Source organism: Lithobates pipiens, unplaced genomic scaffold (genome assembly GCF_037356315.1).
Source record: "Lithobates pipiens isolate NorthernLeopardFrog02 unplaced genomic scaffold, aLitPip1_a1.2 Scaffold_18, whole genome shotgun sequence".
NCBI classification, from domain to species: Eukaryota; Metazoa; Chordata; class Amphibia; order Anura; family Ranidae; genus Lithobates; species Lithobates pipiens.
The window spans coordinates 79,789,813-79,814,697 of record NW_027507758.1 but is presented as its reverse complement, the minus strand read 5'-3'; the positions used below and the strand labels follow the sequence as shown (position 1 = coordinate 79,814,697).

The window sequence follows — 24,885 nt, the reverse complement described above, 5'->3', positions numbered from 1 at the left end:
GCTGCAGCGTCGCTTTGCCGGCGGTATTGCCGCGCTGTCCCATTGATTTCAATGGGTAGGAGTGGTTTAGGAGCGGTGAATACACCGCTCCTTCACCGCTCCAAAGATGCAGCTAGCAGGACTTTTTTCACCGTCCTGCCAGCGCACCGCTCCAGTGTGAAAGCCCTCCGGCTTTCACACTGGAGTGAAAGGGGCCGGTTTTTTCAGGCGCTACACAGGCGCTATTTTTAGCGCTGTAACGCCTGAAAACCGCCCCAGTGTGAAAGGGGCCTTATGGGAAAGGGGGCTGCTATAGGTGAAGAACACAGAAGCCAGCTATAGTGTCTGACTACCTGTGTCAAGGTGTAAGGGTGGCATCTTCATTTACAGGTATGGCATGCTTTTTCTATAGTAACAGGGTTGCTTTAAGAAAAGTGGCACTAAAGCCTGTTGTCACAATGTAAGGTTAAGTGACTGATGGCAGGTTAGCTTTAATACATAAAGGTGGTATTTTCATCCATCATTACAGTCCATAGTTTTGGTTCGCATGTTATAACCCTGCGTTTTTTTATTGGAGAGCAAAAGTCATGTAACTTTAGTTCAGTACATCATTTTATGTATTGTAGCCATTTGGAAACTTGCATTTTCCTTTGTCTTGTGAAGTTGAACAGCTGATAGAGAGCAGAGACACATAAAAGCAATAATCAATACGCTTTATAACTTTTATAACTCAATGGTGTATAAGGTGTTCAATTATTATAGCTTCTTTTAGGTAACAATGCATTACAATGTAATACCAAATAACATGGCATAAACTTATTTTCCCCCATCAAGATAAAGTCTGGAAGTTTATTTATTTCTTTTTTTACTAAAGGTCCTTCTTAAATTTAAGGACCTGCATGTTATTTCCACATGTTATTGCAAGAGAGAGTCCCCAAATTCATATTTCAAAAAGTGTGCCTTCTTAAAATAATAATCCACAAATAATAAATCCCACTGCAACCACATTGTCCATCACCCACAGCTTCTGACCGCTGTCCAATTCAACTTTTCGAAATTTTGATATTCAACTTACAGTTAAAAAACTTCCAATGTACAGAGCAAGTAAGGCTTTAAAGTCTCCATCTTCCCTGTCAACCGTGGATCAGCCAATCAACTGTGAGGCTGGGCGAGAAAGTTATAATCTGCACAAATTCCACAATAACTTTCAGAGACTTTTCAGCTGGATCTTCAGGGCTCCAAAGTATCATCCAACAGAGGCTGTCCATAACGTGCTGCAGGTGGTTTGTGAATGTCCAGCTGCATATAATAGCCAGACAAGTGTTTGTTTGTAACTGGCATAACCTTTTCGATCCTCTGCTCCTTCTTCCTTAGGAACTCATTAACGTATATATCATACTGAAGAAATACGAAGAAGATTTTGTTAGTGAGAATTCGCAAGACTTCCTTCCTATCACATTCAATTTAAGTGAAACTCCAGTTTTGTTGAGGAAAAAAAATCCCCTAACCTGTCAGCTATATATATTGCAAAGATTTTAGAAAATGTCATAGCACATCATAGCTGTTTCTTCGTTGGACATATTAACCCCTTTGCACCTAAGGGTAAAACAAATGTTAATGCCTAAGCACAATTTTGCAACTTTACCGTAAAACCGTTCATATCATTACAACTACTTTGTGCATCCAGGTGAATTATACCTTGTTTTGTTTTTTGTGGCTTTCATTTGGTGCTAAATAGTAATGGATAACTACAATTTTTTTTTTAAATTTAGCTGTAAATTTCTTTCTACTACCATAACCTTCCATCAAACCCAAAACAAATTCTCCTGCTCCTGACGATCTCAGCAATACCATATACGTATATGTTAGTTGTTGTTTGTACCTGTAGTACAACCCACAAACAATATTGTGCATTTTGCTTTTTTCTTATTCTACCTAAAACACACTGACACTATGGGGGTTATTTACTAAAACTGTACTGTGCAAAATCTGGAGCAGCTCTGCTGAGAAAACAATCAGCTTCCAGGTAATATTGTCAAAGATTACTTGAACAAGCTGAAGTTAGAAGCTGATTGGCTACCATGTACAGTTGCACCAGACTCTGAGTGCTCCAGTTTTAGTGCATGTCCCCTTAACTGACACTAATACTAATAAAAAAAAAAAATCTTGCCTGAAAAATACTGATCGTGACATTTGACCTTGACTTTTGACCCTGACCCTGGCACGGATCTAGATCAAGGTATTTGTATTTTTTTAATATTATTATTATTAGTTTTTTTTACACACCATTTTTTTTCTATCTTCAAGGAGAGAGAGGTATGATGTATCTCTCTCCTATATTCAGAGAGAGAAATCGGGAGGGGGGCAGGCTTCACAGTGACTGATCACTATGATAGCCAATCAGAGGCTATCACAGCGATCGAGTGAGTGATCCAGAATCTGGACTTCCAGATCCGTGACCGTTAGTACAGGGCCCGGGGCTCTCGTGAGACCCAGTCTCTGTGCTGGCAGCTTGCCATGTGGCGCACACCCAGCACAAAGACAGATACACAAATATGCACCCCCCGGAAAAAAGCCCAGTCCAGTGGGGCCTAATATTTGCATACACTTGGAACCAAGGGTTTAAAGATGAACTCTAGGCAAATATATGAAAAACACAAGTTAATGCAGTTCTGTAACGGTGAATAAATCATTAAATTTATTTTTATATGTGTGACGGACCCCTGTACACAACAAGACTATGTCCACTGTAAACGCTTCCTTTGCCCAGAACCAGCACTATCCAAGACCTTTTAGTTCACCCAGTCATTAGCCGTAACTCAATGTAGGGTGAAAATTGTTTATTCAAACACAGGTATACACTCAGGGAACAACTCCCCCCTCCCTTTGATTCTGAGTGGGGTAAACTTTCTAATCAGTAGGGAGCGTTGTTGGGGGAATTTGCCCCTCCCATCTCCACCCTGCCCCCCCAATCCACATGCCTGGAACACAAATACAAAACATCCATCCCATAATACATTTCTCCTAAGGCAGACAGACGCAACAGAACAAGGGGACACAGTCAGTCATCCTGTGCCCCTAATGGACACATAGGAGGGGCTGGGGAGCTGGACACAGAGTTTCCAGAGCTCTCCAAGGTAAGCTGGGTTCCCTCCTAAGATTAAGGAATGGATCACTGCAGTGGGGAATATGCTCTGGATGGAGAAAGTTATATACCAACATAGAGGATGCACCCAAAAGTTTGAAAAACTTTGGGGCCCATGGCTTGATGTACCTTGTCTTGTCCCGGTGGATCTGGTTATGGGTAGGTTACTAGGTCTGAATGCTGGTTGAAACTAAACTCAACAACACTGGAATGGGAAACATGGGTTAGGATGAATAACAGGGCTCCAGGAGGGGAATAAAATCGGATGAGAGGGACAGTCTTTTATTGCACCATACTAGAGATCCGGTTATGTTCAACTTGCAGTATGACTATGTTTGCTATGCTCTGTAATTGACTACTTGTGAAGCATCGGACTGTATGTATAGGTTTACTTTAATAAACTTTTTCTTTGGATAAAAAAAAAAAGGTAAGCTGGGTTCCAAAACCCCCCATCAAAGTGACTCCCGTCACAATATGTACGCAATGTAAGTACCCAAATTTGAAGTGGTATTAGCCACTTGCAGTCCCTGTACAGCAGGTCTAGAGTTTGAGAGGGGGACACAGCACAAGGATCGGTTCATGTGCTGACATGAAGCATGTTGACAGCAGGATAGGGCAGAGTGACAGAGAAATGAGTTCATTACTGTGTTGCTTTGCACTCACTGTCAAATCACAGGCTGGAAGTGGGTCCAGGATGACTGGGGCTCATTGGAATTGGGTTGACTAATGCTGGCCATTAGACTGAGTGGAAAATAAGTACTGCAAGGGACAGCTCCAGATTGAAAATTAATATTGCACCAGGGGTTTATTATTTTTGGCTGGAGTTCTGCTTTAAAGCAGACCTTGCAATCCAAACTATTACCTATATGTTATGATTAATTATACTAATTAGCTGTCTTCCTGACTGGGTTTAATTCAATAATCTGACATTTGTGACTGTTTGCAAAAGCTTGGTTTGAGAACTACTAGGGTGCACTGGTGTGCGGTCTTTGCCCTTGTACACACGGTCGGAGATTCAGTCGGAATGTTTCCTATCGGAGCGTTTTGTCGGATATTCCGACTGTGTTTGGTCTGCATCGGACTGTTGCAACTTGCCGGAAATATTTTCCGACAAAATGCTCCGATCGGACATACTCCGATCATGTGTAGCCTACTCCGACGGACAAGGTGCCACGCATGGCCAAAGCTAGACCAAAGCTATTGGCTGCTAGCCTGAACGTAGTCCCATCGTAACGAAATAACGTCATCACGTTATGTACAATCGGATTTTCCGACAACTTAGTCCGACCGTGTATATGCAACATCACTTCCGGACCTCTTCCGGAATTACTCCGACGGATTTGGTTGTCGGAATCTCCGACCGTGTGTACAAGGGCTAAGGATGAACAATCTGTAGATTAAAGTGGTATTAAAATAAAAATGTAATATATTGCAGCTTACCAATAATTAGATTTGGTGGCTGCATCAGTTTTCTTTTCTTAGTTTTTTCCCACCTCCAGTATTGGTGAGACACAACTCTGGATGAATGAGCACAGGAGATAAAGCAAATAGCAGCATTGTCAGTCTGGGGGTAGGGTAGTGTTAAATATACTAACAAATTGAAATACACTTACAAATTGTAGCTCACCCTTTATAATCAGTTACAGTAAACTGTTTTTTTTTCCTTTTTGGGATAAAGGTTTTGCATGAATAAATAAAAGCTAAATATTTTAAGCATCCCTGTCAGTGTTACAAGGCGTGTGCTTTTGAAAAACAGCTGGATCATCCGATGAATATAGAATAAAGCTTAAAAATAAAACAAATGCAGCCACCACATCTATGAATTGGTAAACTGAAATATAACAAATGTTTGCTTTTGGGTTTAATACTGCTTTAATATGTAGATTGATGTTCTCAAATACAGGAAACAGATTGCAGATGCTAAGCACCTAAAGAGGAACTGCAGTCTGCTCGCATAAATTGTAATAAAAACATCTTTGCCATTCTGAAGCTTCCCTCCAACCACTTTGCATATTATTCTATATATACTGTGATTCTGTACTTGCCAAATATGCTGCAGAAATCTCCCTTCACTGAGTCTGGCTGCAATCATTTCCACTGTGGGCAGCTGAAGCTGCTGCCTCTTCACTTCCTGGATTTACAGATACACAGAGGCACACCTCCAGCTCTACAGCCATGCAGTTCTCATTGGCCCTTTTATGACTCATCCCCCCTTCCTTCCTGGCAAACTCTCACAAGAGTGAGAGCTGTGCATGATGTCATAAGCCTAGGCTTTTTTCCAGACAAGAAACAGGAAGTGGGCTGTATAAAATATTTACTGGCAGAAAAAAAAAATGTTTTACTATCCAAAGTTAAAACAACAAGGGCAGAAGATTTAATAGATGGAAAGATATAAAAATGACTGAAGTTCCGCTTTGAAGATGAATTCCAGGTATAGATAATTTATACATAGTTACAATGGTCCAGCTTTAACCAATGTAGATATGCATGTATCATACCTGGCCACTGCCCCTGGAAGTTGAAAATCACTGTAGTAGACACCACTACTCTAGTAATCTCCATTTGCTCCTGGGTGTCAATCGGCCAGTGTAAATATGTATAAACTATCCATACATGGATTTCTTCTTTAATGAAGACCTTGCAGTTCAAACCAACCATTAACTATCTGCTTCCCCCTCACCCCCGTGCAACAATCTATATGGCCAATCAAAAGAAATACAATAGACAAAAAAATAAAGTAAAACATATTTACCTTAGACTCTGGTAGCAACCTTCTTACATCCTCCTGTGAAACCCAAGGATCCCAAATTCCATGATAATATATTTACTTCACAGTGCATCCATTTGGATATATCAGGTTTCAAAGGAGGCACCAGGAGGTTGCATGGCATCACCAGTGCCTAGGCTAACAGGCTGGGAGCCAGAGTCTAAAGTTGGCCATGTACATGTAGATGTATCCCCTTCAGCTTCTTCCTGGGATTAACGAGAGAAATCAATTGGTTCCTCTATCTATGCTATATTCAGCAGCCTCCCTAGCTCCTGCCAAGTACCTGGGCAGTGCCTGCATCAGACTAGATGCAGGCACTGTTCAGATTAATTATTTTTTTAACTGAATCCTTTAGGGTGGGTTCACTGTAGTGTGAACTGGATGCGGGTTTTCCCTCACCCAACTCGCACAGCAAGAGATTGTGACCACCTCTCTATGGAGCCCGTTCACACATCTCTGCAGAGGCTCCGGTGTGATTTGCACAGGAGCCCCGTGCGTCTTTTGGTCTGTTTCAGGTCTGAATTAAGCCAAAAATCCATGCTGTAATCGGACCTGAAACGGTGAACAAGCACATTTTACTGAAAAACCTGAACAAAATAATGGAATGGCCAGCTACATGACAAATGAGGTTTAATGTGGAGAAGTGTAAAATTATGCACTTGTGGGCTAAGAACAAAAACAAACTATTCACTAGGGGGAGAACTGCTGGGGGGAGTCAAGGATGGAGAAAGATCTGGGGTCCTAGTTGAAGATAGACTGAGCTATAGCATGCAATGTCAAGCTGCAGCTACCAAAGTCGGCAGAATATTAGCATGCATAAAAAAGGGGATATACTCCAGAGATAAAACTATAATCCTGCCACTTTATAAAACTCTGGTTCGGCCACATCCTGGACTATTCCGTCCAGTTCTGGTTACCAGTCCTCAGAAGGGATGTACTGGAGCCGGATAGAGTCCAAAGAAGGGCAACTAAATTAATAAGGGGACTGGAGGACCTCAAATACAAGGAGCGACTACAAGCACTAAATGTATTCTCGCTGGAGAAAGAGGACATGATAGCGATTTACAAATACCTCAATGGTGATCCCAGTGCAGGAAAAAAGCTATTCAATCTCAGGGGGTGTAAGAGGACATGGGGCCACACAATGAGATTGGAGGAGAAGCCGGTTAACCTTAGCCAGCGCGGGGGGTTTAACTGTCAGGGTGATAAGGATGTGGAACGCTCTTCCACAATTGGTGGTTTCATTGGTTGATATTTTTAAAAGACTCTTGGGCGTGCATCTTAAAGAACAAAATATACAAGGATATGGGAGATGATTATTAACCCTGACTCACATACACCTAGGTTGAACTAGATGGACTGTTGTCTATATTCAACCTCACCACCTATGTGACTATGTAACTATAAATAAAGTACGACTAAAACTAAAATGGTATTTTAGTCAAAAGATTATGACAGAATTTGATGGTAAAATTAATACTGGTTATATATCACAATGGTTAAATCTGTGTCTGTAGTAAATGTTCAAATCTTAATACCATAAATAATATGTTATTAAATTTTTACTCCAGGAGAAAATAACGAGTTTTTCAATTCTAGAAAAAATTTTAAATGATGAATTACAATTTAACTAAACCCATTCGATTTTAGATGGAGATTTTAGTCAACAAAAATGTAGGAGATTTTAGTTGACTAAAACTAAAACAATTCAGATGATTAAAGTACAACTAAAACTAAAATTACATTTTAGTCAAAAGACTATCACTAAAACTATATCCAAATTTGATGTCAAAATTAACAGTGATGGCCACCTTCAGGAAAGGTTTGAGTTTTGACATAATGTGGATAATAACAGAACTCTGGACAGCCGCACTCCAAAGTTAAAACGATGCTTTATTCAAATAATATTTAGGACACAGCATATGACATCACAGCAAAAGATGCTAACAACTGATGCGTTTGGCACTATAGCTAGTGCTTACTCATAGCTAAGGCTAGTCCAGCTATGAGAGTAATAGCTTCTAAAAACCACAGGTTCAGTGCTGGCCCTAATGCCGCATACACACGGTCAGACTTTCCGACGGGAATCGTTGGATGTGAGTTTGTTGTCGGAAAGTATGACCGTATGTATGCTCCATCGAACATTTGCTGTCGGAATTTCCTCCCACAAATGTTTGAGAGCAGGTTCACAAATTTCCAGCCAACTTAACCTTGTTTTCGGAAAGTCCAAACGTGTGTACACAAGTCCGTCGCACAAAAGTTCATGCATGCTCCGAATCAGGCAGAAGGAGCAGCACTGGCTATTGAACTTCCTTTTTCTCGGCTCGTCGTTCATCTTGTACGTCACCACTTTCCCACGTTCTGAATTTTTGGCCAACATTTGTGTGACCGTGTGTATGCAGGACAAGTTTGAGCCAACATCCTTCGAACAAAAATCCACGGTTTTGTTGGCGGAAAGTCCGATTGTGTGTACGCGGCATAAGGCTTGATTCTAATCTATGCATGTTGCTTTTGAGCTTTTCTGCAGTGCTTTTTGCTGTGGTCTCCATGTTTTTTTACAGTGAGTTCAGCACGATTTTGCTGCAATTTGCATATTGCGTTTTGTTATGTTTTTTTTGTTTAGGGAAAATTTAAAAAAGCACAAATCGTGGCAAAATCACGGTAAAAGAGATACATCTGCAGCTTCTCAATTGAAGAAAAAAAAATAATGCAAAGGCACAATAATGCATTAATGTGAACGTATTGAATGTATTCCATAGGAACCCATGTTAAAAAACTGAACATTTAATATCAAACATTGCAATTTTCCTTTCCTAACGAGCTCCATGTCAGCCACTTCTGGGTAAGGCCCTGCCCACCCCTATGCTATCAGGACCTAACTCATAAATTTGACCCCCATGACCAGGACGGCATTACGTAGCTAGAACTTTGTCCATAGGGTGCGAGTCTATGCTGAGATGGCGCTCGTCGGGAAAGGAAAATTGCGGGAAGTACTTGATATTCAATTTTCCGTTTTTCTGACAGCTCCATGCTACTATATATATATATATATATATATATATATATATATATATACTGCATCCAGCATAGCCAAGCCTATATCTGACTGCAGGCCATTTCTGGTATAATTTTTCTAATATACTTCAGGCAGGCAGGTTATTCAGTTAGCTGCAGTGTATTTAATATATACATACAGTCAGTCTCATACATACATACACTGCATCCAGTGTAGCCATGCCTATATCTGACTGCAGGCCATTCCTGGTGTACTTTTTCTAATATACTTCAGGCGGTGTACACAGCACACAGTACTGTGCACCCATAGTGCAGTTGCTACTACTTTTCTGGTGGTGTACACAGTAAACAATACAGTGCACCCATAGTTGTTATTACACTTCTGGTGGTGTACACAGTACCGTGCACCCATAGTGCAGTTGCTGCTACTTTTTTGGTGTTGTACACAGTACACAATACAGTGCACCCATAGTTGCTATTACACTTCTGGTGGTGTACACAGTACCATGCATCCCTAGTGCAGTTGCTACTACTTTTCTGGTGGTGCACACAGTACACAATACAGTTCACTCATAGTTGCTATTAGACTTCTGGTGGTGTACACCTTATCGTGCACCCATAGTGCAGTTGCTACAATACAGTGTAGAGTGGTTTTGCTAAACAAAATTTACAGCATGTCCAAAAGGCCACCAAGGCCAGTAAAAGAGGGCAAGCAAGCTCTGTGTCTACAGTCAACAGTTCTGGTCATGGACACAGTACATCCTCAGTACGTGGCCGTGGGGCACCCTTGTCTTTTTTTTCTGCAGCTGGCCTTGTTATTGAGTCACAACATGCAGAAGAGTTGGTGGGATGGACAAAAAAGCCGTTCTCATCCTCTGTCATCCAGACTCAGAGTAATTTGCCTGCCAATGCAGCTGCTAAAGTGGCCTATTTCTTCGGCTCCATGTCAACAGTCACTCCTTCCCTAGCTCCACCAGCATGCACGGAGGTGTCCCACGAACTATTCGACCACAAAGTTGGGTACATGCTGCAGGAGGATGCACAGCGATTTGAAGGCTCCGATGATGGTACCCAGGTTGAGGAAGGGAGTAACGTGAGCCTAGAGAGAGGGGTGCCCAAGAAGGACAAGAAACTGGCAGTCATGTTCCCCCAGCTGCGGATGAGGTCACTGACTCTACTTGGGTGCCTGATAGAAGAGAGAAGGAGGAGGAGGCACATCTCCAATGAGACAGGATGCCCTCCAGGGGGCAGCTTAAGGGCAGCCACCCTATTGCATCACACCGCAGAGCTAAGCAGGTGCAAGGCACAGCTGACTCACCACATATTTTGAAAAGTTCTTTGGTGTGGGCCTTTTTTAACACGTGTGCAGCAGATCGCACCATTGCTGTTTGCAACATATGTCTGAAGTATATCAAGCGTGGCCAAAACAGCAGCCGCTTGGGCACCACATGCTTGACCAGACATATGACGACCTTCCATCCAGTCCGTTGGCAACAGCACTTAAATGACCCACATCAAAGAACAAGGCGGATCTCTCCTTGCTCCTCATCAGCTGGGATCTCCAACCCCACTATACCTCCAGTCCTCTCAGAAACCTGCACTGTGAGGAATTAAGGTATAGAAATAGGTGTCCCAAGTACTTGTGGCCAATCTGCTAGCGGTACACCAACATCTGATTTTAGCAGGCAAATTTCTCTACCCTAGTTGCTAAAACGTCTAAAGAAATTCGTTCCCGGCCATCCACGTGCTCAGCGTCTGAATGCAAGCTTGGCCAAATTGTTAGCACTGCAACTGCTGCCTTTTCAGCTGGTAGACTCTGCTCCCTTTCATGAATTTGTGGAGTGTGTGTGGTGCCTTAGTGGCAGGTTCCCAAACACCATTTATTTTCATGCAAGGCCATTCCGGCTCTCTACCAGCATGTGGAAGGCAATGTCTTCCCCTCGTTGGCCAGGGCGGTCAGCTGTAAGGTGAATATTACCGCTGACTCATGGTCCAGCAGTCATTGACAGGGGCGTTACCTTTCTTTCACGGTGCACTGGGTAACTCTGCTGGCAGCTGGGAAGGATGCAGGACAGGGTTCAGTATTGTTGGAGCTTATACCGCCACCACGCCTCCAAAATGCTAGTGGTGATTCTGCCACAGCTCTCTGCTTCATCCCCTTCCTCTTCTTCTTCCTCTATGGCCTCTTCCTCTGCAGATTTGTCCTCTGAACCAGCGGTGCTCTGTAGGCATTCAAGGGGCTATGCAAGCACTCAGGCAAAAAGATGGCATGCGTTGCATGAGTTGGTCTGCTTAGGGGACAGGACCCACACTGGGGCAGAGATTCTGTCAGCTCTGCAGGGGCAGGCTCAGAGGTGGTTGACTGTGGTCATTTACGCTGGTCATGTAATGCCAGTGCTCAGCTGGCTGACCTTCAAAGGGAATGCAACCTGCCAATGAACCGCCTCATTTGTGACATGCCCACCAGGTGGAACTCAATGTTGGCAATGCTGCAGTGGCTGCACACACAGCAGAGGGCCATCAATGAGTACCTGTGTGAGTATGGCACCAGGATAGGGTCAGGGGAGCTTGGCTTTTTTTTTGGCACGCCAGTGGCTACTGATCAAGGATGTCACCATTTGAGGAGGCCAGGAGGATGGTGAGCAGTGACAGTGCATGCATCAGTGATACTGTCCCTCTTGTCTTCGTCTTGGAGCATATGCTTCAAGGAATAATGGACAGGGCACTTGAGGCAGAACAGCGGGAGGAAGAGGAGGACTTCCTTATCTCTCACGGCCCCCTTTCCTGCGGGCCCGATCACACAAGGAGAGGAGGAGAAGGATTGTGTCAGCATGGAGGTGGAGGATAACACTCAGCATCAGCAGCAGTCTTCAAGGGATCGCTTTCGGTCCACAGAAACCCACGGAGTTGTACGTGGCTGGGAGGAGGTCGTTGTGGATCATGTGATCCTTAGAGACCCAGAGGACTCAGGATCGAATGCCTCTGCAAACTTATGCTCCATGGCCTCCCTGATCCTTCAAAGCCTTGCGAAAGGACCCTAGGATTCGTGGTATCAAGGAGAGGGATCATTACTGACTGGCAACCCTTCTTGATCCACGTTACAAGGGTAAGGTTGCAGAACTTTTCCAGCCTTCGCAGAGGGAGCAGAGGATGAAACATCTTCGGGAGGCCTTGCAGAAAGGTTTGTGCAATGCGTTTCCAGAGCCTGGGAGGTTACAATTTCCTGGTGCTGGACAACGTGTTGCTGAGGCTTCATTTAGTCACAGAAAGATCAGCGGAGAAGGTGGCCGGCTGACCGATGCCTTCAGACAATTCTTCAGTCCTCAGCGCCAAGGTCTGATCAGTTCCAGCAACCATCACCAGCTTCTGAATTACATGGTGCAGGGATATCTAGGGGCAAGATCAGACTTGGAGACCTTTCCCACAGAACATCCACTGGGTTACTGGGTCTTGAGGATGGACCACTGGCCAGAACTTGCTCAATATGCAATTGAGCTACTAGTCTGTCCTGCATCCAGCGCTCTTTCTGAATGCACATTCAGTGCTGCTGGAGGCTTTGTAACCGATCACAGAGTGCGCCTGTCCACAGACTCTGTTGATCGGCTCACATTCATAAAAAAGAATCAGTCTTGGATCACCAGCTACCAAGCATGTGATGCTGATGTAACCGATTGATTTTTCTATGGATATGGGATCCCTCAAAGGCTGCCTATGAGTGACTAGCCTATTATGCTGAGTGACTATCCTATGCCTCCTCAATCTTCATGATAATAGCTTCTGAGAATATTTTTGGTTCAGGGCACCACCACCACTGCCTAAGGCCCAATTTTTCTGCCGCTGTTTAACAAGGGCGTGTAATTACAATTTTTGATCAAATATTTCACAGCAGGGCTCTTTCCTGCACTCAAGAATAGTATCTGTGAGGGGTTGCAGTGTTGTGGCAACACCACCAATGCCTAAGGCCCAATTTTTCTGCCCCTGTTTAACAGGGGCATATAATTACAATTTTTGCTCTAATATTTCACAGAAGAGCTCGTTCCTGCACTCAACAAGAGAATCTGTGAGGGCTTACAGTGTTGTGGCACCACCACCACCAAAGGCCCAATTTTTCTGCCCCTGTTTAACAGTGACATGTAATTACAATTCTTGATATAATATTTCACAGCATGGCCTGTTCCAGCACCCACCAAGAGTAACTGTGAGGGCTTACAGTGTTCTGGTATCACCAACACCTAAGGCCCAATCCGACTTACAAACGACTCCTACTTACAAATGGAGGGAGACAACAGGAAGTGAGAGGAAATCTACCCCTAGGAAGGAAAATTCTCTTCTGTAAGAGTTAATATGGGAAAAAGGTGTCTCCACTAATGCTTTATCACCAATCCTTGTTTCCCTAATAACCCAAAATGTTCGAAATCCAATTGTCATGGGGACAGAAAGTGAGGTGAAATCTTCTGAACAGGGGAACAGACAGTAAAACAAATGTTACAGGCGTGATAACCCTTCCCTATGTTATCCAAAAAGCTTAAAAATTTACTTTTTGGCTGGAGATACACTTTAAAAATGTACCTGTTCCAAATTACAATCAGATTCAACTTAAGAACAAACCTACAGTCCCTGTCTTGTTTGTAACCCGGGGACCGCCTGTATACTGCTGTTCAGAGTATATAGGGCCTTGGGGCCCCACACCTTTTTAAAAAAAAAATTGGGTGCAGGGTTCCCCTTAATATCTATATTAGACCCAAAGGGCCTGGTAATGGGCTGGAGGGGGGGGGGGGACCCATGCTGTTTTTCTCAATTATTTTCATCTATGTTGCCGGGACCCGACAATACATTACAGCTGCAAGCAGTTTTAAACGACTTTTATTCCTTTAGAAATGTAATTTTGCTGCAGAGACTGTTCTAAACATGGGGAAAATGTGCCACTTTACAAGCATACTATAGTCACCTCCCAGGCATGATATTTAAAGGAATATTTCACTTCTATTGTTTCACTTTAAGCATTATTAAAATCACTGCACTTGAAAAAACTGCCATTTTTAAAACTTTTTTATGCTTTGATACATGTCCCCTGGGGCAGGACCCAGGTCCCAAAACACTTTTTATGACAATAACTTGCATATTAGCCTTTAAAATTAGCAGTTTTGATTTTTCATGTTTGGGTCCCATAGACTTTAATGGTGTTTCCACAAACTTTTTGGCAGTTCGCATGTTCTGCTGCAAACCGAACTGGAGGGGTGTTCATTCCTAATATTGACGGATCAATACGATAGTGAGAGAGAATCGTATGCATGGACGACCAGGTTGCTGCCTTGCATATGGTTTAGGGAGACATCCCACATGTGGCTGCCGATGATGTTAAAACGCTCTTCATGGAGTGAGCTGTTATTCTCTCTGGAGGTGACAACCCCTTGTCTTTGTATGCCATAGGCATACAAAGAGGCGATAACCCTGCTGTCAGAGGTCACCTCAATGTACATTTTCAACCTTCTGTCCATGTCCAGTGAGCTGACTTCTTGACCCTCCTCCTGGAAATAGGTGGGCAGCACTATTTCCTGACTCGGGTGAAACTTGGTTGCCACCTTAGGGATGAAGCCTGGCATTGGCCTTAGAATGGCACTGTCTGCTCCAAAAGACTTATGGGGCTCTTTAACCCCCCATTTCCAAGACTTTCAATGTTAAGTCCCATAGCGATACCCCTTGGCCAAATCTGGGGAGGTCAGAAAATTCAGGACTAACTGCAGGTCCCACTTGGAGCATGGAGGTGCTCTGGGAGGTCTTAGTTTCACTACAGCCTTGAAAAACTGAATTATTAGATTGTTAGAGGCCCTGTGAAAGGGGATATAGCTGAAACTTGGCTTTTAAGTATACTCTGACTCAGGCCTGTTTATAGACCTTTCTGCAGGATGTGACTTGCTCTGAGTGTTTCCATCTTGAATCCTACCAATGCTGCATACTCCTGGAACTTCCGCCAGACTCTGTTATAAACGCTGTTTGTGCTACACTTGCGAGCCTTCATGAGGGTCTGCTCCACTTCTGCGGAGCAACCCAGGTAAGAGAATCTCCGCCTTTAAAAATTCATACTTTCATAATCGCCATAAAAATTGCGCAGCCTGGCTCCCAAAGGACGGGGATACCGTCAAAACTATTTCTGGGGCTCTCGGCCTGCAGAGGTGGCTGCTCTCTTTTGTTTTTCCCCAGATGGAGTATTCCAAGGCCTGCAGAATTCTCTCCCTGGTCTATAGGCTCTCGCTTCTCTCCCTCTTGTTCTAGCGGGCCTACTAAAGGCTGGATTCTTGTGGTGGAGTAATCTTCTATCCTGGGGAATAAAGCCAGACTTTCCCCCTGTCACCCTGGCAATTGCTGTATTGAGCTTGTCACCGAATAGGGATTCTCCCTCGAAGGGAATCTTGCACCAGCCCTGTTTAGAAGATGGGTCTGCCACCCAAGGTCTGAGCCATAGGTGCGCCTTGCTGTGACTGCGTTAAGCATCATGTGTGCCAGGGATTTAATTATATCAGTAGCGGCTTCCGCCATAAACCCGCTGTCAGCCTTAGGTTGTTGAACAAGGAAATGATCTCGGTTTTACCATGATTGCTGGAAACGGCTTATTCCGAGTGGCTCTGGAAAATGCTGCTAGGACTATCTATGGTTTGGATGTCCCTCCGTCAGCCGTGTAGACCTTTTTCAGGTCCAAGTCTACCCTCCTGTTGCGGATATATCTAAAAGAGACTGCATCATCTAGTGGCAATGTAACGTGCCTGGCTAAACGCATAAGGGCTGCGTCGACCACAGGTGGGTCTTCCAGATGTTTAACATCCTCTTTCTTGAAGGGATAGAATTTGGCAAGGTGACTTCTGATACAGAAAAGATACAATTTCTTCTCCATTTGCCTACACTCATCCTCTATTATGTTTTTAATTTCATACATGAAGGGAAAGGTGAGGCCTTCTCTTCTCCTGTTCTTAAAGTGCTCCTCCGTTGCATCCTTCCACTGCAAGGCCTCCCTGAAATTTTTCAGGAAGGGTTGTACTAGGTTAGTCGTAAGTCAAACCCTTCATAACTTGTGTCCCCTTCTTCTCCAGATGAATCTTCGGACACTGATCTAGGCAGTGCCCGGGCCTCTTTATTACCGGTATTTAACTGAAGAGTAGTTACATGGGATGCAGAAGGGGCTTGCCAACATGGCATCTGTAGCTGCTCAGCAAATGATTTTAGCATGTCCTTGAATGCTTCCTTTATAAGGGACACCAATTCTTCCTTCCCTGCTTCCTTGTGCTTGGCTGCAGCGGGGACCCCACACAATTGAGGCATTTAGCAGGCATAATGGGGGCTACATGGGATGGAGAACCCACACTGGATGGACAGCCAGATCTTTAATACAGCAAGGTAGGAGACTGAAGCAGGTCTTGACAACACAGAGCAAAAGAAAGGAGCGCCGTCCTGGTGGTGGGTGTCATATTTATGCATTAGGTCCTGAAGTGGCTGACATGGAGCTGCTGCTAAACGGACGTTTAGGGGCAGTTGGGCATTTTTTTTCACCTGCCCCTGAACTCTCCTCTATGTTATCTTATCTGTCCATGTACACAGGGTCGTTTACAGTTGTTTCTAGGTGGTTGAGTTCAGAGGCATTTTTTGGAACGCAAAAAAATGCGTTCAGAAGCTTAGTTTAAAGGCATTTGAAGTGCCAAATGTGTCTAAACATGGCTAAACACGTCTATACGCGGTAACTCACGTTTAGCCGCTTTTCGTTTACTCTTTTCATTTTTGGCTTTTTTTTTTTTTTAACTATTTTTTTTAATTCTTCTAAACGCAAAAACATGGCAAAACACGGCTAAACCCGGCATTGTAAATGTGGCTAAACTGACGCTTTAAACGTTGGTTATTATCTGTCAAGTTAAATCTTTCAGGAGAAGCCTTAAGCCCCGTACACACGAGAGGACTTATGTCCGACAGACTTCCGAAGGAGTCCTGCCGGAGTTCTGCCGGAGTTCCGACAGAGTTCTGACGGACTTTTCGACTGAGCGGACTTGGCCACACACAATCACACCAAACTCCGACGGATTCGAACGTGATGACGTACGACTGGACTCGAATAAGGAAGTTCATAGCCAGTAGCCAATAGCTGCCCTAGCGTCGGTTTTAGTCCGTCGAAATAGCATACACACGAGCAAATTTTTCGAAGGGACCGGGTCCGGCGGAGTTCCGTCGGAAAAATTTGAAGCATGTTCCATTTTCTAAAGTCCGTCAGACTTTTGCGAATCAAAAGTCCGTTGCAGCCCACACACGATCGAATAGTCTGACGGAATCATTCCGTCGGACTTTGGATGTTGAAAAGTGCGCTCGTGTGTACGCGGCATTAGGCCCCTTTCACACGGCGGCTGTTCTGCCACTGTTAAAAGCATGTTTTGTTATTTTGATATTCCAAGAATCCAGGCACAGCGATTACTTGCATTTGTACATTCCGATTAGCTGCGCTACTTGTGTTTACATGCAGCTGCGTTCAGCTGCATTGGAACATTCTTGCCATTTCTGATGTGCTTCCTGTTGTTTTTCTTTCCTTATTGCCGCTACTATCTGCAAGGGAAATAGTACGTTGTGATTACCTGCAGTTATGTGCAGATAGCTGCAGATAGCTGCAATAGATTGGTCTTGAACCCAGACGAATTTATTTTTTCAAACCACACCAAACCCCATGTAACAAAACCGTTGCTAAATGCAGTGTGTGAATGGGGCCTTAGAAAAGCATTGTCTGAGTTTAGCTGTGGTAGATAACTTGATCATATCCGCAGCTAAAAGCTGAATTTTATCCACCTGTGTGAAAGGGGCCTTTCACTGCTAGGAAGGCACACTTAAGCCTCATACACACGGTCGGACTTTGTACAAACTTTTCCGTGGACTTTTGTACAAAGGGCGTGGTCCACAAGTTTGTATTGCATACACACGGTCGGACTTTTTGACAATAAACACGAACGTAATGACGTCACAACGTACTGACGCTGCTTCAAAAGAGGACGTTCAATGACTCCAGCGCCACCTTTGGTGAACTTCTGTATTGTAGTCTGATCTTTTGCATTGGTTCTGAGCATGCGTGTTTGTACCTTGTACAAAAGTCCGATGCTTTTGCGTACACACGGTCGGACTTTGCTCCATCGGACTTTTGTTGCCAGAAAGTTTGTCCGTTCGCACAGCCAACAAAAGTCCGATGAAAACAGAAAAAGTTTGTCTGATGGAGCGTACACACAGTTGGATGTTGCTCCAAAACAGCTAATTTGCATGTTTGTTGTCAAAAAGTCCGACCGTGTGTACGGGCCTTTAGGGGTTGATTTACTAAAGGCAAATTCACTTTGTACTACAAGTGCACTTGGAAGTGAAGTCGCTGTAGATCTGAGGGGAAGGTCTGAAACGAGTGGAAGCTTTGCTGGTTTTATCATCTAATCATGTACAAGCAAAATTGCTGTCTAATTTTCCTTGCATGTCCCCCTCAAATCTACAGTGACTGCACTTCTAAGTGTACTTCCAGGTGCACTTGCAGTGCAAAATGGATTTGCCTTTAGTAAATAAGCCCCTTAGTGTCACTATCTTTCATATGTTGGCTCAAATAATTACAGACAGGAGAAGACCTACCAGTATAGATAATAGAAGAAGGAGAGCAGGTAAAATGCCAGCTTGCACCAGGCCTCTTTTTGGCAGTAGCTTAGCGTAGTGGCATTCATTACTGCAGGTGGGTCGTACGCCAACTCGGAACTGTCGGCTGGGCCATAAAAATACCTATTAGCGGGAAACAAAAACATATGTAGTCGTAATAGACAGTTTGCAGCATAAATGTCATATTAGTAATTGGCATCATTGTTGATTTTTTGGGGCTTTTTTATTGATTTTTTTATATCCTGCCATATTTTATGATAAAATGAAACCAGTAACATTTTATAACAGGTTAATTTTCATGCAGGAAAGTGTTGGTGCAAAAGTAATATCAAGATTTTATGTTGATATTTCGAAATTAAATAGAAAATGTAGAGTTTTTACCTATACTTGATTTCTTTATATAGTAGGCCTAAAACCAATGTGATTTTTTTTCTTATCAATATGAAGTACTGCCTAGAAATATTTTATACACTTTATGGCCAAACGTATGTGGATACCTGAACTTCATACCTATACTATACGGTCAAAACGATGTGGACAACAGACTACAAATTAATAAATTCAGATGTTGCCAATGAAGGGAACTGTTATTGTTAAATACCTAAGACGATTTAGGCAATTGTGCACTTCTAATCTTTTTTTAACCACTTCAATACAGGGCACTTAAACACCTTCCTGCCCAGACCAATTTTGAGCTTTCAGCGCTGTTGCACTTTGAATGACAATTGCGCGGTCATGCTACGCTGTACCCAAATGAAATTTTTATCATTTTTTTCTCACAAATAGAGCTTTCTTTTGGTGGTATTTGATCACCTCTACGGTTTTTATTTTTTGCGCTACAAATAAAAAATACAATTTTGAAAAAAAAAATGTTTTTTTTTGTTTCAGTTTCAAAACTTTGTAAATAAGTACGTTTTCTCCTTCACTGATGGGCACTGATGGGGCTACACTGATGGGCACTGATAAGGCGGCACTGATGGGCACCAATGAAGTGGCACTGATGAGGTGGCATTGATGGACACTGATAGGCGGCACGGATGGGCGACACGGATGGGCGACACGGATGGGCGACATGGATGGACACTGATAGGTGGCACAAATTGGCACTGATAGCTGACACGGATTGGCATGGATGGGCGACAGAGATGGGCATGGATAGGCGGCACAGATGGGCATGGATAGGCAGCACAGATGGGCATGGATAGGCGGCACAGATGGGCATGGGTGGGCACTGATAGGCAGCACAGGTGGGCACTCATAGGCGGCACAGGTGGGCACTCATAACAGGTGGGCACTCATAGGCGGCACAGGTGGGCACTCATAGGCGTCATTGGTGTTAACTGTACTAATGGATGCCAATCAGTGCCAAACAATAATGCATGCCAATCAGTGATGCCCATTGTGGGCACTGATTGGCATCCATTATGGGCACTGATTGGCATCCATTGTGCTGACCATTGGCATCCCTGGTGGTCTAGGGAGGATTACCTTTTCCCTGGTGGTCTGGTGGCGTCCCTGGTGGTCCAGTGTGGGCATTCTGGGGGGGGCTGTGCTGATAATCGATCAGCACAGACCCCCCCCCCTGTCAGAGGAGCAGCCGATCGGCTCTCCTCTACTCGTGTCTGACAGACGCGAGTGAGGAAAAGCCGATCACCGGCTCTTCCCATTTACACTGTGATCAGCCGTGATTGGACACGGCTGATCACGTGGTAAAGAGTCTCCGTCGGAGACTCTTTACCGAGATCGTAGTTGCCGGGTGTCAGACTGACACCCCGCAACAACGATCGCCGCGATGCGCGCCCCCGGGGGCGCGCAGCGGCTCATAATCCTGAGGACGTCATATGACGTCCGGTCAGGATTATCAAACCACTTTGCCACCGTCTTTTTGTAATAGGGCGGGCGGCAAGTGGTTAAAGCAATATCGTTTATTTTTATATGCAACAAGCAAGTGGTGCTCTTGACTCCTTTTCACCTGTTTGCCATGTTCTTTTCAGCGCTACCTCCTTTTAAAAAATACCTAGCTTCAGGGAGCTCAATATGAAATTTCATTGAGCCTAGGTTCACACTGAGTGCGGGAATGAAAGCGTTTTCCGCTGAACTTGCACGCTTTCATTCCCGCATGTCAGTCCAGATTTCAGTGGTGATTTCAGAGACATCTGTGCAGGTTTCTGCACAGATGTCAATATAAATCGCACTCTGAAATCACCAAAAGTAGTACAGAAACTACTTTTGGAAATTGGTTGCACCAATTAGGACTGTGCCATTGCTGGCAATTGCTGCCTATTTGACATGTGATTTGACATGTCAAATTGCATGTCAAATCGCACCAATGTGAACCAGGGGTAAGACATAGAGAGTCTCAAAGGTAGCAGTTGGTCTCTTTTTAGGAAACCCACAGAGGTTGATTCACTAAAACTGGAGAGTGCAAAATCTGGTGCAGCTTTGCACTATATTAAGTGTTTCTAATACAAAATGTATGTTGTGCTCAGAAATGTACATACCCTGGCAGAATTTAGAGAGTATGAATGATAACACAAACTTTTCTTTCACTATTGGTTAGGCTGAAGCCATTTATTAACAATCAACTGTGTTTTTAAATCATAATGACAACAGAAACTACCCAAATGACCCTGATCAAAAATTTACCCTGGTGATTTTGGCCTGATAACATGCACACAAGTTGACACAAAGGGGTTTGAATGGCTATTAAAGGTAACCATCCTCACCTGTGATCTGTTTGTTTGTAATTAGTGTGTATAAAAGGTCAGTGTGTTTCTGGACTCCTGACAAACCCTTGAATCTTTCATCCAGTGCTGCACTGATGTTTCTGGATTCTGAACCATGGGGAAAGCAAAATAATTGTCAAAGGATCAGTGGGAAAACGTAGTTGAACTGTATGAGACAGGAAAGGGATATAACAATATAACAATATAGCCAAGGAATTGAGCATGCCAATCAGCAGTGTTCAAACTCTAATCAAGAAGTGGCAAATGAGGGGTTCTATTGAAACCAAACCACGGTCAGGTAGACTAACTAAAATTTTAGCCACAACTGCCAGGAAAATTGTTTGGGATGCAAAGAAAAACCCACACATAACTTGGCTGTTTCAAGATACACAATAAGGAGACACTTGAAGAAAGATGGGCTGCATGGTCGAGTCGCCAGAAGAAAGCCATTACTATGCAAATGCCAAAAAGTATCCCGCTTACAATACGCCAAGCCTCAAACCTTCTCGCACAAAGTCATTTGGAGTGATGAGACCAAAATTGAGCTTTTTAGCCACAACCATAAACGCTACATTTGGAGAGGAGTAAACAAGGCCTATGATGAAAGGTACACCATTCCTACTGTGAAACACGGAGGTGGATCGCTGATGTTTTGGGGATGTGTGAGCTACAAAGGCACAGGAAATTTGGTCAAAATTGATGGCAAGATGAATGCAGTATATTATCAAAAAATACTGGAGGAACATTTGCATTCATCAGCCAGGAAGCTGTGCTTTGGAAATACTTTGAGATTCCAACATGACAATGATCCAAAACACAAGGCCAATCGACTTGTCATTGGCTACAGCAGAATAAAGTAAAGGTTCTGGAGTTGCCATCTCAGTCTTCTGACCTAAATATCATTGAGCCACTCTGTGGAGATCTTAAATGTGCAGTTCATGCAAGACAGCCCAATAATTTACAGGAACTGGAGGCGTTTTGCCAAGAGGAATGGGCAGATTTACCATCTGAGAAGATAAAGAGCCTCATCCTCAAATACCACAAAAGACTTCAAGCTGTCATTGATGTTAAAGGGGGCAATACACTGTATTGTGAACTGGGGTATGTCAACTTTTGATCAGGGTCATTTGGGTAGTTTCTGCTGTCATTATGATTTAAAAAGAGTAAACACAGTTGATTAATAATAAATGGCTTCAGCCAAACACTAACCATGAGTGAAAGAAAAGTTTTTTCATATTCTCTGAAAAATGGCCAAGAAATCATAAATTCTGCCATGTAAACTTATGAGCAGAACTGTATACATATATATATATATATATATATATATATATATATATCATTATATATACATTTTAATGGTATTTTTTTTTTTTTTTTTTTTAACAGTTAGGCCGCGTACACACGGGCGGACTGTTCGCCCAACTTTGTCCGCTGAACAGTGTTTGGGCGGACAGTCCGCTCGTGTGTGGGCTTTCAGCGGACAGTTTCAGCGGACAGTTGGACGGACAAGGTTTTTCGGAATTTCCGAAAAACTGTCCGCTGAAACCTTGTTTGAGCGAACAGTCCGCCCGTGTGTAGGCTTGTTCGTCAAACAAAGTTGCGCGCATGCTCAGAAAGGATTTTCACGCCGAAAGCTATAATGCAGTGTATAGGACGTCGTATTTTTCGTCCCGTCGTACGTGCCGTTCACGTCATCGCGCACGGTTTCAGCAAACTGTTCGTCCGTCGTGTGTGGCCATGTCCGTCCATGCTAAGTTTGAGCGGACTGTTTGCCGAAACTGTTGGACGGACAAAGTTGGGCGAACAGTCCGCGCGTGTGTACGCGGCCTTAGAGACAGAATAACAACAAAAAAATCCAGAAAAAGCGCATTTCAAAAAAGTTATAAATTAATTTGCATTTTAATGAGTGAAATAAGTATTTGACTCCTTCCCAAAATATGACTTAGTACTTGGTGGCAAAACCCTTGTTAGCAATCGCAGAGGTCAGACATTTCTTGTAGTTGGCCACCAGGTTTGCACACATCTCAGGAGGAATTTTGTCCCACTCCTCTTTGCAGATCCTCTCCAAGTCATTAGGGTTTTGAGGCTGAAGTTTGATAACTTGAACCTTCAGCTCCCTCCATATATTGCTTTGGCTGTGTGTTTTGGGTCATCTTCATGCTGGAATACCCATCCATGACCCATTTTCAATGCCCTGGCTGAGGGAAGGACGTTCTCACCCAATATTTGATGGTACATTGCCCCGTCCATCGTTCCTTTGATGCAGTGCAGAAAAAGGCCCCCAAAGCATAATGCTTCCACCTCCATATTTGACGATGGGGATGGTGTTCTTGGTGTCATAGGCAGCATTCCTCCTCCCCCAAACATATTGAGTTGAGTTGATGCCAGAGAGCTCAATTTTGGTCTCATCTAACCACACTTTCACCCAGTTCTCCTCTGAATCATTCAGATGTTCACTAGCAAACTTCAGATGGGCATGTACATGTGCTTTCTTCAGCGGTGAGACCTTGGAAGTGCTGCAGGATTTCAGTCCTTCATGGCTTAGAGTGTTAACCACTTGCCGACCGCCTAACGCCGATGTACGTCGGCAGAATGGCACGGGCAGGCATAAGCACGTACATGTACGTGATTTGCCTCCCGCGGGTCGGGGGCCCGATCGGGCCCCCGCCCGGTGCCTGCGGCGGTCGGTTTTCGTTCGGGAGCGATCCCGGACGAGGGGACGGCCATTCATTCATGGCCACCCCCTCGCGATCGCTCCCGACGAATAGAAATCCCCGGTGACATCACTTCCTCTCCTGTAATGTAAACACAGGAGAGGAAGTGATGTATTCTCTCCTCCGTGTCGGTATTTTTCGTTCCGACACGGAGGAGAGCGGATCAGTGAGTTGCACCAACACATCCCACACACAGTAGAACATGCCAGGCACACTCACACCCCCCCTTTACCCCCCGATCACCCCCCCAATTACCCCTGCCCCCCAGTCACAGTGACACCAATGTCATTTTTTTTTTTTTTTTTTTTTTTTTTGCATTGGTGTCATTTGTGACTGTAATAACTGTTAGGGCAGTTAGAGTTAGCCCCCTTTAGTTCTAATGTACCCCCCTAACCCCCCCAATAAAGGTTTAACCCCGTGATCACCCCCCGTCGCCAGTGTCACTAAGGCTGGGTTCACATTGCAGCGGTTTATGAGAACGAATGTGATTCGCACCGCACTGCAGTGCAAATCACATCCGATCTCTGTGCGATTCGAGTTCAGCCATTCGCCGCACCCGCCGCACCCGCCACACCCGCCGCACCCGCCGCAAATTCGCACGGGACCCTTTTTTTGGCCCGCAGCAGAATCGGATCGCATGGGTGTTCACACCATGCGATCCGAGTTTGCAGATCGCACTGCGATATGCGAACTGATCTGGGGGTGTCAGTAACATTTCACTGACACTCCCAGCAGTTCGCATAGGGCAGTGTGAACTGCCGCCGGGAGGCATGCGATGCGGGAACCCGCCGCGGATTCGCGGCGTTTCCGCATCGCTCCAGTGTGAACCCAGCCTAATAAGCGATCATTTTTCTGATCGCCGTATTAGTGTCCCAGGTGACGCTAGTTAGG

The 24,885-nt window shown here is 44.2% G+C and overlaps 1 protein-coding gene across 2 annotated transcripts in view; it reads right to left on the bottom strand.

Moving 5' to 3' along the window:
• Window positions 1-687: 687 nt before the first annotated feature.
• CNIH3 (cornichon family AMPA receptor auxiliary protein 3) overlaps window positions 688-24,885 on the bottom strand; it is a 279,433-nt gene continuing 255,235 nt past the window's right edge. For both annotated transcript variants that reach the window (XM_077485829.1, XM_077485828.1), the window contains 2 exons: window positions 18,534-18,677; window positions 688-1,377 (listed from right to left, as the gene is read on the bottom strand). In XM_077485829.1, the coding sequence (XP_077341955.1) occupies window positions 1,350-1,377; window positions 18,534-18,677 (172 nt within the window). In that variant the 3' untranslated portion in view covers window positions 688-1,349. The remainder of the gene's footprint in view (window positions 1,378-18,533; window positions 18,678-24,885) is intronic.